This window comes from Palaemon carinicauda, chromosome 4 (genome assembly GCF_036898095.1).
Source record: "Palaemon carinicauda isolate YSFRI2023 chromosome 4, ASM3689809v2, whole genome shotgun sequence".
Classification (NCBI taxonomy): domain Eukaryota; kingdom Metazoa; phylum Arthropoda; class Malacostraca; order Decapoda; family Palaemonidae; genus Palaemon; species Palaemon carinicauda.
This window is the reverse complement of record NC_090728.1, coordinates 83,473,949-83,493,948: the sequence shown is the minus strand read 5'-3', so window position 1 is coordinate 83,493,948 and position 20,000 is coordinate 83,473,949. Positions and strand designations below refer to the sequence as shown.

At 35.1% G+C, this 20,000-nt stretch overlaps 1 protein-coding gene across 1 annotated transcript in view; it reads left to right on the top strand.

Annotated features, from left to right (window-relative positions):
• The window catches only part of LOC137639544 (ATP-dependent DNA helicase DDX31-like), a 327,968-nt gene that overhangs the window by 96,700 nt on the left and 211,268 nt on the right, over positions 1 to 20,000 (top strand). Inside the window, exons 4-5 of the mRNA XM_068371811.1 lie at positions 2,630 to 2,734; positions 14,693 to 14,913. Of these exons, the coding sequence (XP_068227912.1) occupies positions 2,630 to 2,734; positions 14,693 to 14,913 (326 nt within the window). The remainder of the gene's footprint in view (positions 1 to 2,629; positions 2,735 to 14,692; positions 14,914 to 20,000) is intronic.

Genomic DNA, 20,000 nt, shown 5'->3' with positions numbered 1-20,000 from the left:
CACTAGATTCTGAAGTGAGCGCGCGATTAATAAAGAGAGAGAGAGAGAGCATCTCTCTCAGGCATTGTGGGAGGGATTTAGGCCAATAGCCTATTGGCATCTTAGTGATGCCGTGACGCCGCCCAATAGCAGACCAGCTTCTTAGTGACGTATGCAGTGACGTATGAACGTGGTGTTAGGCGAGTGACTCGCACAGTCGTATGCGTAAAAACCGCCAAGTTTGAATTTTGGAATTTGATGCCGTAAGGTGGGGAAAATGCTGTAACGAGGGGACGAAAAACATCGTATTCCATACCGTAACGTGAAAAGAACGTAAGCTGGGGACGCCGTACCTCTAGGGTCTACTGTATATATATATATCTTATCTCTCTCTCTCTCTCTCTCTCTCTCTCTCTCTCTCTCTATATATATATATATATATTATATATATATATATATGTATAAGTATATATACTGTATATACAGTATGTATATACATATATATATATATATATATATATATATATATATATATCAGTATATACAGTATATATATATATATATATATATATATATATATATATATATATATATATATATATATATATATATGTATGTATGTATGTATGTATGTATGTATGCATATATATATATATATATATATATATATATATATATATATATATATATATATATATATATATACTGTATATATACATATACATACATACATAAATATATATTCCTCCTCCTCCTCCTCCTCCTCCTCCTCCTCCTCCTCCTCCTCCTCCTCTTCCTCCTCCTCCTCCTCCTCCTCCTCTTCCTCCTCCTCCTCTATAATTAGGCCACTGTTGAGAGTCAATAGTAGGTAATTATGGAGTAGGCAAAAGGAATGACAGAGGAGACATGCTTGTAAAATTTGCTGAAAGAAACTACCTAAAAAGATACATGGAAGACCTGAAAATTGCTGCCCAATAAGTTTACTCTTAGTAAAATATGAAATATTAGTCAACCTATTAAGCCGCATAGACAGAGAGCTAGACTTTGATCAACCAAGAGAGCAGGTAAGCTTCAGAAGCAGGTCTTCATAAATTGACTTTATACATGTAGTTAACTTAATGGATATATCAATTTTATATTATTTATAGACTATGAGAAAGCTTTTGATTCTGTTAAAACTTCAGGTGTAATGGAAGCCTTTCAAAGGCTGGTGATAGATGATTCTTATGTTAGAACACTTGAAAATATCCCTATTGGAAGTACAGTAATCCTAAAACGATATAAAGATAGTGAAAAGATTCTGATTGAGAAAGTAGTTAGACAGGGAAAACCCCTCTCTCCTAATTTTTTCAAAGTATTCCTTGAAGTTTATGAGAATTTAGATTGGGAAAATTTAGGAGCTAATATCAATGGCAAATGAATTAACAACTCAAAATTTGCAGATGACAGTTCTGTGCAGTGAATTGGGGAAGAGTCACAAAAGGTGATAGAAGATTTGATTATATATTGTACTTAGTAGCTCATCATGTCAGCATAGGTGGTCATCCTGTACCTTCATCTGTATAAATTATTCAGGTACTCACAAGATCAAATGAAGATTGTTAGGAGTATTAGGCTTTTAAGTCTGGGAGAGAAGCAACTAATATTAAGATTTTTCACTCTGTAGTTCAAGTTGCAGTCCCTTTAGCAAATGCCTATTAATGATTGGTCAATCCCTTCAGGTTTCTGCATAGCCACGTTTTATATGCCCTTAAAGCTATCTGGCACTTGCAGTACAGCCTCTAATTCCAACATATTTCCAGTTCCAGTATCTCAAAACTGGCATGGAGATGTTATCTACCATACCTACAGTATATGGTTGCAATAAAATAGAGAATGCCAAATGAATTATGTGATTTTGGATACAAAAGACCTTTGGTCTTTTTATGTCAGGTCTAAATAGTTCAAAAGATATTTGATATTTAAGAACTTCAACATGCAGTACTTAAAGAACCAGGTAGAAACAAGGTCAGTGAGTCCTTGACCCTTAGCTCTAGCCACCTTTTCCTCAGCAGAATAGAAAAATTTCAAGATTTGTCCTTCCTAATTTTATTTTCAGGTCATCCAAAAGTAATGGCTTTTCAGTGAAATAAATTTAGTAGAATATTTTTTAAATGTTTTTACAATACAAACCCTTTTACTTTTTCCTTAATTGCCATGTCACAAGCCCACTGTTCTATCTCTTGTGCTTAGACTACACAAGAATTGAAACAGCAATTATAGAACTTGTGGAACCATGTGTGCAAGGGAATAAATCACAGGCAGTGAGGGATAATAATTTTTCCAACACATTTTGGAGTGAACGGAAATACTGCAGTTGCATGAATAGATGATGTAAAGCAGTAACCTTTGTGCTGCAAAATATTAGTGGCTAGTGTAGTGATTTAAGAAACCATACAATGCATATGAAAGTGCAGTAGTGTATACAGTATGTAGTATAAGATCACTGAATACTACATGAATTTTATGAGTTTTGTGGGGACTACTATAAAATGTTTGGATATTCACTGAACAAAAATGCTTTTCACATAGTATGTTAAGACATTCAATTAAAGTGCCTGTGGATTCTTTTAAGATTGTAAAACATTTTCCCTTTATTTATTGCCAATAGCAAATTCCACGAGTAATTCGGACTGATGGACTTCTTGCACTCATCATTGTACCAACAAGAGAGCTGGCACTGCAAAGTTACCAGTGGTTTGAGAAGCTTTGCAAGGTAAGAATTTTGAATTGATATTTTGATAAATTAATAGAAAAATGTAAATACAATTTATTAAAATTTTACAATTTCTTTGTAGAGTATGCTAATATGCAAAATAAGAAAGCCTTTCAATTGATTGTATAGTCCATTTCTTTTAGCGATGCAGATTTGCACCGACTCGCAGGGGTGCCTTTTTAGCTTGGAAAATTTTTCTGATCGCTGATTGGTTAGAATTATCTCGTCCAACCAATCACCGATCAGGAAACTTTTCCGAGCTAAAAGGGCACCGCTGCGAGTCGGTGCAAATCTGCATCGCTAAAAGAAATTGACTATAGTGTTTATTGAGATATAGTTCTGAATATTATATGGACACTCAAATGGTGCTTACAACTTATGTGCTTTAGTGGTTTTATTTTTTTGTCATTGTCAGAGGAAAGCATATGTGAATTAAATGAAGGTTACAAAATACTTGAACTGTTAGAGTACAGTATAGATGTGGCTTTACAAGTTTTAGAGAACTTATAGTTTCTCAGCTTCTTCGATTTATTAGATTTAGTGTTTTCTCGAGCATCCATTACACCCAAATTGACCTTTGATTATTTATTTATGTATTTATCCAACTATGTATTACTCATTTACTGGATTAAGGAGCACAACTCGGGCCCCATTGAAACAATGTTATTTTATGTTTACTTTAAACTCTTTACTTTTATGTATTTTGACTGATTTCTTTTATTTAAAAGTGATTTGAAAGAATTTTTATACAAAAAAATTGGTAAACAAACTTTGATATGCTAAGTTTTTTATATGAGTTATTTTATCATTGTAGGCAATAAAATTCCCTGTCTTTTCATGCTTGAATGGAAAAAATCAGTCGGTATTAAAAGATAGATATAATTTTCACGGAAAATTTCAAGTTTGAGAAAACATGCTTCAAATTCTTCTAGAGATTGAAGGAATAGACTTTAGAATGTATAGGTATGGGCTTTTAGTGGTAATTTTCCTCACCACTGTGGATTATAAGAACACGATCATCATATTTCATGGTTACTTATTAACTAGTGGACTCCCTTTCCTCAAATACACATAATATTCACTATATGTACCAGATGTGCAGACACTAGCAGGATGTGACTAGAGTAATATATTCTTGTGTTTGTATTATCATGGGCAAATTTTATGTTCTTGGCCTATTTAATCTCATCATCTATGATACTGTATGCATCTTTCAGCACGATCATGATATAGATATTGTAAATATATAATTGAGTAAACAAAGATACAGTATAAGAACAAGATATGTGCAGTAGATGTTTATTCACGACTGTGATATTGGATATACTGTAAGCAAATTGTTAATCTAGGACTCAGGAAATCGTAGAAAAAGGTTGGATTACTTTATATAGAATACTAAAATAAATAGCTTTTCCTTTAATTTTTGAAGAAAAGGTAAGTAAATACCCAGGTTAGAAAATTATTGCGTACTTAACTGAGTGTGCTTGAGCAAATGTAGAAAAAGGACATTTTAGTAATGAAACAATTGGTTCGACCCATAAAAGCAATAATAATTTCCAAAACTCTAACCAGAGGTCATGAGTAGCTCTCCTTAATTTGGGGATTTCTATTTTGGGAAAAAAAGTATCATTATGTTAAGCCATGTTAGAGTAGGAATGTCACTCAATGTTCTCATTAAAGTATTTTGTAATACATAGCATTCTCTCTCTTTCTCTCTCTCTCTCTCTCTCTCTCTCTCTCTCTCTCTCTCTCTCTCTCTCTCTCTCTCTCTCTCTCTCTCTCTCTCTCTCTCTCTCTCTTAGGTTAGCATGTTTTCTTTTGATTATGGTACAGTGCTTTATAAGGTATGGCTTTTGGTTATTGTTTTAAACTTGAGTGTACTATATTATACTATATTGATAATGTATCTGAGTGGTTAGAATGCTCATGTTTTACAATATACAGTAATGTAAAGAATACATGGAAATCAGTTTACGAGGATGAAATTTCAAATTGGTATACAAACATTGTTTTTTTCCTTTATAAATACAAACCCTCAGTCTTTACATAGAAGATAACAGCGCAAGCTGGAACACGGCTATAAAATTTTAAGGTGTTAACAACCTTACCGTTTGTTATCAGTTGGTAGCGGGGAAGCACCACGCCCCTCCACTCACTTACTACACTTCCACTTTGATTTCAGCCATTATTGAGAGCGGACATTCTCTTTCATGCTCTAGGAATTGGCCTGTCATTACTAACTTATTTTTATTTTGGAGGTGTGTGCTTTGAAGACGCACGACATGCAGGTTTGTCCTGGTGTGGCGGGCCGCTCTCCAAGATGAAGATGGATCCTCACCAACTTTCCTCTACATGCAGGCCTCTCCATGCAATGAGTGTTGGGAGTAGTATGGCAGGAGGAGGAAGTCTTAAGGGGACTGTCCTGTATGCCCTGCATATTTTTTTTCTGATTCAAAATGATGAAACACACATGATACCTTCATTGTTTAAAAATTTTGTCATTTGATTAAAAACTTTTTGATTTATTAGCAAAAATCATGATTTAAAAAGAAAAAATAGGTACATTTTTCTCCACTAATATGACACCAATTGTATTGGAAATCATACCATCAAAACTTTATAAATCGAATAATTCTGTGTGACAGATTTTCGATGTCCCTTTTTTTTAATGATTTTTTTTCTTAATTTTCCTTGTCTAGACGTAAAATAATCTATGAATAAAAGAGAAAAATGAAAATAAAATTCTGTTACACAAAATCGTGGGATTTTTATTCCTCTTTTCAATTATATCTTTTTCTCTAAAGTAGAACAATAAATAAGTGATAAAAATGTACTCAAGTATGAATAAGTATGTTTTTGAGTAACGAGCTCCCAAAGATTTGCATAAATTTTTGCTTTTTTCTTTAAAAAATCAAGATAACATTATTATGATAACCTTACCTTGTACTTTTATTATTTATTGCTACATGAAGGCTCCCTAAACGAGGTATTTAAACCCCTAAGTTTACAAATACACGATGTAAGGTTGTCATGAGTTGCCTGCGGCCTCTCGTTGTTGCCATAGTTTTAGTTAGAATGTTCCAGCTTTGTACTCTTTTTTTCATTTTTACCTCTCTTCTTGGTTCTTTTTTGTTGCTCTCTGCTTACTTTTTGTTCTTCCTTTGACTTCAGGTAACATTATCCTTGCTGTAAAGTTCACAAGGATGTTGTGAAAACTCCATGTACATACGAACTGCAAGTAAAAAAACACATGCAATGTAAATTCTATTTATCTTTGGAAATTCTGGCTGGTCTTCTCATAGATTGTAGTTTGCGTTAGCCTACCCTATACCAATGCCTTTCTTTTCTGCTAGACATATGAGATTTTGAAACAAGTGAAATAATCACTATATATATATGCAAATATAAACACACAAAGACGATTCGGTCAAACTCAGTCATGCAGACAACGCAATAAGGATGACGTCATTTAAAGACCGCTTTATTTTCATTATTTGTAAAAATAATTGGCTGAAACTTCTGGAAAGCATGTAAGATATGTTTCAGCATACATAGAAACAATAAAATGATTTTCGACTTTTTAAAGTTATGTCAAACGCTATAGCAGACGGTCCCCTTAAAGGGATTCTTCGCCTTTAGGGTCTTCTTCAAAGTTAAAAAAGCCCTGACTTCTTCCTCTCCCTCCTGGTACCCTCCCTGCTGTCTTATTCTCGTTTGGCCTTCTCCTGAAGATGATCGAGCAAGAGCAGTGTCTGTTTAACCCTTGGGTCTGGAAGTTCTTCCCATCTTCCTTAGTGAGATGGCATGATCTTCTTCCCACGATAAGTCTGCATCTCAGTAAGCTCGATGCCTCTTTTGGCTGTCCTTGGGACTTGAGTCTCCCATCGAAGGACAGCTGAGCTCTCTGGAGCTTATGGACAATCGCTCTCGCAAACCTCCTGGGGACTACTTGTGTTGTCGAATGTGTCACTGTGGTCTCGCAAGACTCTCTGAATCTCTAGCAGTCTAGTACACACAGGTTTCTGTGTTAGCACGCCAGGTGTGATCACCATCGCTCTCACCCGGCTGGGTTGAGAATGCAGCATGTCATCTGCTTGTGCACCCCACATGTGCTCACAGAGTGTTGAGCATGCTTTACCTGCGGAGGTAAAGCTTGTGACGCAGGTGTGTGCTTGGACAACCAGGTTAGCGCTCGCCAATGGTCAGCCGAGCCTTTCTCACCAATGGGGATAGAGCACTCTACCCAGTCTCGCACTTTTCTAGTGCTAGGCTCTTATTCAACTCTCGAGCCAACAGCGATGTTGCAGCTTCTGTCACCTTGCCAGCCTTGATAGACCTGGCAGTTTTGACAAATTTGCTTAAGGCTGTGTCAATATCCGGGGAGGTAACTGTGTCCTCTCAGGCCTTTGAGGCTCCCTCGAACCCAAGGAGATGCCACGCTGCAAGGAGCAGGGACATTCCTGTTAGCATGACTGCTTCAATTAGCCTGAGGTTGCTTCTTCAAAGCATGTGTCTAGTTTGCAGCAGCACTTTGAGACATAAGTTCAAGCCAAGAGCTGCTTAACTCAATCCTTTTTGGGAGGAATTAGTGGTATGCTTTATTGAGATTTATTCAGAGGTGCTCTAAGCTGAAAAGGCAGGTAACACTACCTGGGGAAGATATTCTTCCCCCAGATGCTACAGGCGGGCTTATGGAGGCGGCAAACTACCTTCACAGCCCTCCAACTCCCAAGACAGGAGACACAGGTCTGTAGATACATTTACTCTAGGCCCTGTGGTAGCTGCTCAGCAAGTGGTATAGATACTTTAGCTCCCTCATTGGATTATTAGCGGATGTTATATGGTTTTAGTCTGGCATGATTGTAAAGAATGACTAGCATTTTCTTTTCTTTATTTTCCCCTCTCTTTGGGGTACACCATCTGATTCCCTGTTAGCTTGTACTCGTCTATTGCAAGTGAGCTCCATGTAGTGTGTAGCTATTACTTCCATTCATATTTCCTGTTATGCCCCCATTCTTTTTACAAGGGGGAGATGGGGACCTTGGTAAATCTCAGTATGTATATTAACTAACCAATTGCTTATAATTTGCCTAGAAATCACACTGGTGTTCTTACACTAACTTTCCACCTTTGCAAGGGCCATCAACTTGGTGACAGTGTCAAGCCACTGGTTCAAGAGGTTTTAGGATGCTTATATTGTACATTTTCATGCTTGGAGGGAGCAGTTCCAGGTAAAAAAATTCCAGCCAGTTGGAAACAGGGCTTCCACCTTCATAAGTGCTAGTCTCATATAAAGAACGAGTGTTTGTATTTGTGTAGGATCAAATTACAAATTTGGAAGCAATTTGTATTTTTCATAACTATAGAAACCCGAGTTCTTTACTAAAATGTTATCCGCTATCTTTGCTTCCCGGCTACCCACTTGTATCAACCGGTACGGTTGTTCACACCTCACTATAAAAACTTGTGTTTGTATAGTTAGGAAAAATATAGATTACTTCCAAATTTATCATGTATGTCTGTGAGCAAACATTTCCCTCTGTATTTGCATTTTATATGTAAAAGTACTACGAGACTAGCACATGATGCACAGAGAAGCCGCCCCCCCCCCCCCCCCCCCCCCCGCTGTACCCATACCCCATGCATAGTGTTCACATGAGTTTTATGCCAGTTTGTTTCGCTTTTGCTTGTATCCACCCTGCTCAGACCCCAATTCTTTCACTAACTCTGCACTACTCGTACCAGCATCACCTAACGTTATCTTGTGAGCGGTTTTGGGGTACTGCTGTTTTGTAAAGTTGTAACTGCATGTTCTATATAGAATTGTGATTGCTATTGTTTTTGTCAAGTTAACAGTATACAGTATACCATCTTGGCAATGGACCCCAAGATGGTCAATAAAGTAGGAAAGATGATAACCTTAGAGCTGAAAGAAGAAGTTATCGAAAATCATGATCAAGTTCCGTGTGTGAAAGCCCTTGCAAAAAGTACAATTATTATTATTATTATTAAATGCTAAGCTACAACCCTAGTTGGAAAAGCAGGATGCTATAAGCCCAGGGGCCCCAACAGGGAAAATAGCCCAGTGAGGAAAGGAAATAAGGAGATAAGGAAAAATAGAACATTTTAGGAATAGTAACAATATTAAAATAAATATTTCCTATTTAAAATATAAAAACTTTAACAGAACAAGAGGAAGAGAAACTAGATAGAAAAGTGTGCCCAAGTGTACCCTCAAGCAAGAGAACTCTAACCCAAGGCAGTGTAAGACCATGGTACAGAGGCTATGGCACTACCCAGGAATAGAGAACAATGGTTTGATTTTGGAGTGTCCTTCTCCTAGAAGAGCTGCTTACCATAGCTAAAGAGTCTCTTCTACCCTTACCAAGAGGAAAGTAGCCACTGAACAATTACAGTGCAGTAGTTAACCCCTTGGGTGAAGAAGAATTGTCTAGTAATCACAGTGTTGTCAGGTGTATGAGGACAGAGGAGAATCTGTAAAGGATAGGCCACACTATTCGGTGTCTGTGTAGGCAAAGGGAAAGAACCGTAACCAGAGAGATGGGTCCTATGTAGTACTGTCTGGCCAGTCAAAGGACCCCATAACTCTCTAGCGGTAGTATCTCAACGGTAGTTTCTAAAATATTTATGACTGACAACTGATTATACAATGATAAAAAAGTAAGGCGTTTGATCAAAACCTCATGGTAATACTCCTATTTACAAGTTTCCTAATACGTGTTATCGAAGATATAAACGGAAGAGGATTATAAATAAAAATAACCTTTAACTGAATTAAATAAATTCAATATATACTTTGATACTTTGCCAGGAAAAACATTAAAGATTCTTTTGCAATAAAATCTGTTATTGGCTCTAATTTCCTGTCTCTACTGACACTTTTCAATTATCAATCTTGAATTTCCAAATACAATAGATTAAGCCCATCATCCAAAACCACATGTGGAGGTATATTAAATGTCACCAATTTCCGATAGGTATTGCTGTTCTTAGATTAAGCTAACCTTCTGTAGCACATGTCAAGGATGCATTTAGAGCTTTGCACAAACGCCTAATCCTGTCCAACAGCTGAAAATGTCAACACCACTGTGCAACATCAATGATTTGTAAGATTCTCAAGGAAAAGGGAGAAATCAAAACAATTGATGCCGTGAAAGGGGTGCTTATTTTAACAAAACAACAGTCCCATGTTCTAGATAACATCAAGAACTTGCCTCTCACATGGATCAATGATTAGTTAGTAGGAGATACAAAAGCCAAGGATGTTACTTGGAAAATAAGCCAGATACAGTACATCAGCAGACCAAAAAGAAAGTAATATTGAAAGCTAGCCGAGGCTGGTTGAAAACTAAAAGTTCCAATGTCAAAGCAGGAGAGGCATTCGTGTCCAAATTTAGAAGGTTCATAAAAGTCTGTCTAACCTTGCTGTTTTCTGCTAATGCCAACAGGAATTGCAAAATCAAACTTCTGGTGTATCGTTCAGAGAATCCACAAGCCTTTAAAAAGTATAATGTGGAGAAGAAGCAACTGAATGTCATGTGGAGGTCAAACAGCAAGGCTTTGGTTACCCACATTATTTTTGTGGATTGGGTCAATAAGGTTTTTTATCCTGAGGGGAAAGAGGTCTTATGGATTAAAACCTCCCACTCTAATCCTTGTTGCTTTTGAACAAGACCCTTCCCATCCTCCGGCCAATGCCGATTACCTAATGGATGAATTCAAATTTATCAAGTTCAAGTACATGCCACCTAACACCGAAGGGACCAAGCTCATCTACCTAAGAAAATAGACAAAGCCTAGGAAGGGGTCACTTAGACATTTGCACTATTGAGGACAACCATATACAGTACTCCTAAGCAATAATAAAACTACGACATACTTGTATACATGAGAAAAAAAGTAACAAGTCAGGCTCACCTCATAAGTGATGACTCTAGGGAACACTGGATTCATGTCATTTTGCTTCCATTGAAGGACCTGACTAAATTTGTTATTTTCTCCAAGTTCCACATGTAGGGTTGCAGAACAAGCCAAGTAATCCACATTATGTTGAATGTTGTACTGCTTGGATTTGTTTCAAGTATTATTTAATGATTATTTAATGAACACCTTATGCCAAAACCAGCCCCTAAATCTTTGGATGTCCTAAAATTCCATGTTAGCAAAAAAGCAAAAGTGAAGAGCAGTTTTTCTCTCATGGGTTTTTACGATAGACACAGGATCAGTTTTTTCATATGATTTAGTATTGGAGAATATATAGCCCTGTGGAAATGGTCTTCTTGGTTTGGGTATTTTGAAACAAACTACTTTCTGAGGACGATGATCTTTTTAAGTATAATTACTAAATTGGATAAATATCAGACAAGTGACTATCTCCTGACTCTCAAGTGCTAAAATGTAAAGTGGGTCCCATCTCTGAAGAAGCTTTACGTTTTTGGCTATTAAAATGGAGGCCTGGGGGAAGGATTAGAAGACAACCCGTGATATGGGGATGAAATCCTGTTCTCTCCGAAAGGCCAGAAGTTCACTGACTCCTGCTCCTGAGGCTAAAGATATTAAAAATATGGTTTTTTGCAATACATTTTTAAGGGAGATGGAGGAATTATTTAAGGGAACCGTCCGCTAAGTCCTCCATTTTTTCTAATTATTCAAAATACACCATTTCTATATATGCTTAGACATGTGTAATACATTCATCATATAAAAAATTCAAATTATTTGATCAAAAACTTTTTGATTTATTATCAAAAATCATGATTTAAATAGAAATTAGTTACATTTTTCTCCACTAATATGACACGAATTGTATTGAAAATCATACCATCAAAACTTCTTTTTAAATCGAATAATTCTGTGACAGATTTTTTATTTTAATTTTACTTTCTTTTTAGAATTTTGTCTTAATTTTCTTCCTCTAGACAAAATAATCATGAAAAAAAGAGAAAAAAATAAATCACAATTCTGTTACAGGAAATTGTGGGATTTTTATTCCTCTTTTCAATTATATTTTTCTCTCTTAAATCAAACAATAGATAAGTGAGAAAATTGTACCGAAGTGAGAATAAGGATGTTTTGAGTTATGAGCCCCCAAAGAAATGCTATAAATTTTTGCTTTTTTTCTTTAAAAAATCAAGATAACATAGTTATGATAACCTTACTTTGTACTTTTACTGTTTGTTCCTACATGAAGGCATTTAAAATCCAAGTTTACTAATACACTTGGTGTAAGGATGTCATGAGTGGCCAGTGGCATCTCATTGTTGCCAGAGTTTTAATTAGAATATTCCAGATTTGTACTCTATTTCATGTGTTCCTCTCTTTTTGGTTCATTATTTATGCTCTCTGCTTACTTTTTGTTCTTTCTTTGACCTTAGGTAACATTGGCCTTGCTATTAAGTTCACAAGGACATTGTGAAAACACAATGTACATACGAAATGCAAGTAAACAAACTCACAAGCAATGTAACTTCTATACATCTTTGGAAACTGGCTGTTCTTCTCGTAGATCGTAGTTTGCGTTTGCCTACCCTCTACCAATGCCTTCCATCTATGCCATACAGACGAGATTTTGAAATATAAGTGAAAAAAATTGCTATAAATATGCAAAAATAAACACGCAAAGACGATTCTGTCAAACTCAGTCATGGAGATGCAATAAAGATGACGTTATCATTTATAGACCGCTTTATCTTCATCATTTAAAAAAATAATTGGCTGAAACTTCTGGAGAGCATGTACAATATGCTTCTGCATACATACAAACAATAAAACGTTTTTCGATTTCTGAAAGTTATGTCAAAACACCTTAGTGGACGGTCCCCTTAACTTACTCAAAGTCTCAAGCCACTATCCAGAGACCAAGATACAGTAGGTATTGATGGAATTAGTTTATGCAAAGCAAAAGACTGCGGGATCTTATGAAACATGTCTGAGTTTAGATCCTTGCCAAAAGTACACTTGAGAGGTTCTGTCAGTACTAATTTATATGACAAGATCTCTTATGTTAAAAGAGGTTGGCCAAAAAGGAAGCCAAGAAGTCTGGGATTATCTGACAAGGTGACCTATTGCTCAGAGGGGCTTTATAAGCTTTCCACACATAATGGTATTGTCTCGTGGAGGAAAACCTGTTACAGCTCATCAAATAAGTCAAGTTGGGGCTGAGAAATCCCTTTCATGAATGTGAACTGATAGTACAACTTCAGCTCTAGCATTGCTTCTTTTGGCTGTGTAATGATTACATAGTAATGATGTCACCCATAGTGTATGGTTTCCTGAATTGGGAATGCTATGATGACTTAAAGAGCACTTGAACTTGAAGGTCTCTCCTATACACAAAGAATCCATGCTTTTTACATTGATACACTGGTCCTAGAGCATGAGAGACAATATTTCTTTTGTATATATTGTATTGGATTCATTTTTTAGCCTTTTACAGCTAAGTCCTTGGAGACTACAGAGCACATTACGTATTATTATTATTATTATTATTATTATTATTATTATTATTATTATTATCATTACTGTATTTTTATTATTATCATTACTGTATTTTTATTATTATTATTATTATTATTTTTATTATTTTTATTATCACTACTACTACTAGTTAAGCTACAACCCTAGTTGGAAAAGCAGAATGCTATAAGCTTAAGGGCTCCAATAAGGAAAAATAGTCCAGTGAGGAAAGGAAATAACGATATAAATGAACTACAAGAGAAGTTATGAACTATTAAAATAGAATATTTTAAATACACAGTAGTAACAACATTAGAATAAATCTTAGATATAAACTATAAAAACTTAAAAAAACAAAAACAAAGGGGAAGACAAATAAGATAGATTAATGTGCCTGAGTGTACACTCAAGCAAGAGAACTCTACCCCAAGACAGTGGAAGACCATGGTACGGAGGTTATGGTACTATCCAAGACTAGAGAACAATGATTTTATTTTGGAATGTTCTTCCAGAAGAACTGCTTATCATAGCTAAAGAGTCTCTTCTTCTCTTACCAAGAGGAAAGAAGCCACTGAATAATTATAGTGCAGTAATTAACTCACTGAACAATTATAGTGTAGTAATTAACTCCTTGAGCAAAGAAGAATTGTTTGGTAATCTGCATTGTCAGGTATTTGAGGACACAGTAGAATGTGGAAAGAATAGGCCAGACTATTCGGTTTATGTGTAGGCAAAGAAAAAATGAGCCGTAAGCGGAGAGGGATCCAATGTAATACTGTTGTCTGGCCAGTCAAACGACCCCAAAACACCCTAGCGGTAGTATCAACAGGTGGTTGGCACCCTGTCCATCTTACGACCTACTCCAGAAAGCGTAAATTAAGGGAATCAGTTAGTGACAGCAAACACCATTCAAGATAGAATTCACAGTATTTTAACAAGTTTTTGTGGAGGAAGATTCTCGCTCCAAGTAGTTACCCCCTTTCTCCCCCTGTCTCATCTGCATGTCAGCCAGGACTCTGCTCAAAGGTAAAGTGTGAGTTAATGTGTTAATATTTCTATTTTTACTGTGAATCATTATTTTTGTATTCATTTCTGATTTTAGGGGGCATAACTTGCTCTTTTAATAATGTGACAATCCGATAATGATGTGTCTATATATGCATTTGTGGACCTGTGGAACATTAATGAATTCCCCTAATTTCTTTTGGGAAAAATTGTTTCTGTTTACGAGCATTATGGATTACCAGGTTTCTTCTGAAATATATTAAAAATTAAACCAAGGTACCAGTGTACTGTATATCATATTTGCATATGGAGTGTAATAGTTTTCAAAATAATGAACATCAAGCTAGATAGTTGTTGAAGAATTTTAGATGCATACTGTATTCAAAGTAAGGTTACATGATTTGAATTAGATTAAAATGTATTACTGTTATCCTTAAGTATCATCTTAATGTTACCATTATATATCTTTCCTTTTAGTCATGTGTATGGGTTGTCCCTGGCTACCTTATTGGTGGGGAAAAGAAGAAAGCCGAAAAAGCACGTCTCCGTAAAGGCATAAATATTCTCATAGCCACTCCAGGTCGTTTGATTGATCATGTTCATCACACCAAATCTTTGAGCTTAGCCACTGTGAAATATCTTGTTATTGATGAAGCTGACAGATTGTTGGATTTAGGTTATGAGAAGAATATGACGAGGTAAGTTGATGCAACCACATATTTTACTAATTTTATTATTGTATTTGCTATTATATTGAGATAAGCTAAAGGTTTTTTTTTTTTTAAATTGTATCACAGATGTTAAAAAACTGATATCAAATTATGCAGATGCTGATGTAAGTCTTTGAAACGTAGTAACATGTTTTTGAAAGGGAAGTTATTAATATTTTCAATTTGTGAGATATTTGGAAACTAACTTTCTTTGTTTGTAAATTCTTAAGGTATTAATTTTGTTGTTGTCATCAGGTTTTCTTATAATAATTGTTCATAATTACACACATTTGTATGGCATAAGTGAAACTAGGAAAATAAATGTTGCAAAAAATAAGGTATAGGGAGATACAATTGAATTAGCAATATAAGTAAATGCATTGTCCTTCACATAAGTGGGAAATTTCTTTTTTATTATGCTCCTTATATAGAGAGCTGTTATTACAATCAGTGGCTAGTTACAGCTGGTCTGAGGAGGTACGTGTGCTCCCACTCATAGCTTTGACTCTTCCAAAATTAGCTTTATTTTTTACTTTATTTCTTACTGAATATATGACATCTTCTTGATTAGATGTGCCTTTAGTGCTATTTAGTGTAAATATAAAGTTTTGCGGGTTAATAATGACAGTAATACTTTTCTTTTATATATACAGTGGAACCTCCACATACGATCTTAATTCGTTCCGGGACCTGCTTCGTAGTTAAAACAATCGTAAGTTGGAGCAAATATTCCCATAAGTATACACTGTAAATTATATAATTGGGTCTACAGCCCAAAAACCTATGATAACTCCTTAATAAATTACTACACATAATTACAAATAACAATAATACAATTGAATTATGTAAGATAGATGTAAAATTGAAGAATTATGAAGAAATAAATAAAAAAGGGTTTTTTATTGTCACTTTACCTTAGAGACAGGCCAACGCAGGTGTAGGATTTGCTACGCAGGAGGAGACGGACGGTCGGCGAGGAGGTAGAGATGGTGACTGCGATAACGTATAGTAGGGTCCCGAATTATGCGAGAATTTGGTCAATCAATGACCTTGTATGAATGGAAAATCGCATATTTCGAAACACACAACTAACAGAAATAATTCCATTGGGGCCATGGCAACCAGCAATTTGCCTATTCAAATGTGTTTACTACCCATTTCCAATACTTTCTTTGTACTATACTGTATTTCTTTATAATATCAAATTGTTCTTGTAAATAAATAAAACATTTAATATACTTTAAAGTTCTAATAACTTGAAAAATGGTTAAAATTACAACCAGGATAGGTGTAAACACCATATATTTCCTGTTATAACACAACCCAAAATACAGACAAATTTTAATGTTTGTCATATCTATTGTATAATACAACTGGTGAATAGCAAAACCATCACTCTATAGACTAGCTTGTTGTATGATTGAAAATCCAGAATTATCAAAATAAAGGCGATTTTATATCATGCGTTTCCTAAACACGCTAAAAAGCACAATAGAAAAACGACAACCAATGTTTTGTTTACGTTTATCTCTGATCACAACGAAGAAACAGACGCATTTATACATCTGTGTTTTTGAATTGACAGCAATTTTACCAAGTATAGATTATATGTTTAATTTGTTATTACCAATGTTCTAATTATTTTTTATTAGAACTTTCAAGTAAATGAAATGAATGCCATTTATGAAATGTTTTTCTTTATGATGCCGCCTGAAACGGAAACCTTCCATTTGTTTACGCTCCATCTTCGATCATAATAAACAAACGAATGCATTAAACAAACATGATCTAAGTCATAACTAATGATATTACAAACATTTAGTAAACATTATGTTATTACAAATATTTTTCTTACCGTATCCATATAAATTCCTAAATTCGTAGCAAAGCTGGAAATTTTTTTTTCCTTATGCGTTTAATCCACAATAGCAAACTGCCGCTAATGACAGAGTGATAACTTACTATAATTCTAAACTGTTACGAAAGATAATTGTCCTTTCCATATCCAAAATACTTTTCCTAACTTCAGTTATAAGTCAACTTGTACCCACCTCAATTATGGATCCATATGCAAAAAAGGTAAAAGAAGAAAGTACTAGGCCTAATTTTAAAGTCACCGAACAATTAGGTTACCGCTATAACGTTCGATGAGAGAGAGAGAGAGAGAGAGAGAGAGAGAGAGGATGGTTTTAAAGTACTAAACAATAAATATGATAGGTTATAACACATTGGTGTTTATGTAATATTAACTGTATAGATGGTTTGAATAAGTTAAGAAATGGTGTAAACAATTCTTTGTTATTGTATTCGCGCGGAAGCTAGACATCAGCTGATGTGATCGCAGCCAAAAGTAAAACAAAAATAAGTTAGCAATACTCGATTTTTAAAACACACCCAAAATTTAACAACATAAGTATGTTTTATTATAGCGCAATTGACATTTAAAGAGTAAAAATTTTCTGGAATAGATTGGTGTTTCCTAAAAAATAGTGGTTTGCGGACGAAATCGGTTACCGTATTTTAAGCTATGATTGAAATGGATGTAGGCCTATACACGGTATAATTTTTTCGTTTTGTATTTAATTGACACTTCAAGCAAGAAAACCGATTTTGGTTTCTTCATCTATTTGTAAGTATTGTATAATGAGAGAGAGAGAGAGAGAGAGAGAGAGAGAGAGAGAGAGAGAGAGAGAGAGAGAGAGAGAGAGAGAGAATGAATCAGCTGTCGTACTTGAATGCCGTGTTTTTGTTGCGTGTACCCCCTGAAGCGAGGAATTGATCGCCACAACTAACAATATTCATGTTAATTTCATTCTTAAACTCAAGTTGCCATATGTGAACTATGGTTTTATTTCTTACGGAGAGAGAGAGAGAGAGAGAGAGAGAGAGAGAGAGAGAGAGAGAGAGAGAGAGATTTCTGCCATCAAATCTCTCTTCTCTCTCTCTCTCTCTCTCTCTCTCTCTCTCTCTCTCTCTCTAGATTTTATTTTACCGTCTACTCTACAAAACCAATGTTTGCAAATCAAATGTATACTGTTTAAAATATGACAAAATATTGACGACTCGTTACCGAAGTTTAGGCTATTCACTGCCGATAAACAAACCCCGTCTACTCGTGAAAACCTTGAACGCCCAGAGGGAAAAATAAGGCTTTTAAATATACTGTACTAAACAAAAATAATGCTTTAATATACCATCATTAACACTACCATTACAATTATCGTAAGGTTGGAGAAAGATAAAGATTGCCGAGAACGTAACCACATTTCTGTTTACATTTTGTCAGCTGGACTCGCACAGTTAACAGTCGATTTCATTGTTGATGTGGAATTTTATCCTTAAATAGGCTATTCATTATGAAATTATGTTAATGAAATGTAATGTTAATATTGTTTTGTAACATTTATTATAAATCACCGTATTTAGGGCTACCAATATACTTAAAAAGACAATAGATTTGATACATTTTGTAGTGCTTGACTCGCGAACTTTGAACAGCCTCGCAAATACAGAAAATTTATTTTTGAAAAATAGCGATCGCGGAAAAGGGGAATCGTGTAATTCGAACACGCTTAATTCGGGACCCTACTGTGTGTATATATATATATATATATATATATATATATATATATATATATATATATATATATATATATATATATATATACAGTAGGGTCCCGAATTATGCGTGTTCGAATTATACGATTCCCCTTTTCTGCGATCGCTATTTTTCAAAAATAAAATTTCTGTATCTGCGAAGCTGTTCAAAGTCTGCAAGTCAAGCACTACAAAATGTATCAAATCTATAGTCTTTCTAAGTACATCGGTAGCCCTAAATACAATGATTTATAATAAATGTTACAAAACAATATTAATATTACATCTTATTAACATAATTTCATAATGAATAGCCTATTCAAGGATAAAATTCCACATCAACAATGAAATCAACTGTTAACTGTGCGAGTCCAGCTGACAAAATGTAAACAGAATTGTGGTTACGTTCTCGGCAATCTTTATCTTTCTCCAACCTTACGATAATTGTAATGGTAGTGTTAATGATGGTATATTAAAGCATTTTTGTTTAGTACGGTATATATAAAAGCCTTATTTTTCCCTCCGGGCGTTCAAGGTTTTCACGAGTAGACTGGGTTCGTTTATCGGCAGTGAATAGCCTAAACTTCGGTAACGAGTCGGCAATATTTTGTCATATTTTAAACAGTATACATTTGATTTGCAAAGATTGATTTTGTAGAGTAGACGGTAAAATAAAGATCTAGAGAGAGAGAGAGAGAGCGAGAGAGAGAGAGAGATTTGGTGCCAGAAATTCTCTCTCTCTCTCTCTCTCTCTCTCTCTCTCTCTCTCTCTCTCTCTCCGTAAGAAATAAAACCTTAGTTCACATATGGCAACTTGAGTTTAAGAATTAAATTAACATGAATATTGTTGTGGTGATCAATTCCTCGCTTCAGGAGGTACACTTAACAAAAACACGGCATTCGATTACAACAGCTGATTCTCTCTCTCTCTCTCTCTCTCTCTCTCTCTCTCTCTCTCTCTCTCTCTCTCTCTCTCCTCTCTCTCTCTCTCTCGTGTAACACAATACTTACAAATAGATGAAGAAACCAAAATCAGTTTTCTTAAAGTGTCAATTAAATACAAAACGAAAAAATTATACCGTGTATACATCCATTTCAATCATAGCTTAAAATACGGTATCCGATTTCGTCAGCAAACCACTATTTTTAAGGAAACACCATTCTATTTCAGAAAATTTTTACTCTTTAAATAGCCAATTGCACTATAATAAAACATGTACCTATGTTTTTAAATTTCGGGTGTGTTTTAAGAATCGAGTATTGCTGACTTCTTTTTGTTTTACTTTTGGCTGTGATCACATCAGCTGATGTCTAGCTGCTGCCCTCCAAGAATATGCGCGTACGAATACGTTAACAAAGAATTGTTTATACCATTTCTTAACTTATTCAAACCATCTATACAGTTAGTAAGCACCAATGTGTTATAGCCGATCATATTTATTGTTTAGTACATTTAAAACCATCTCTCTCTCTCTCTC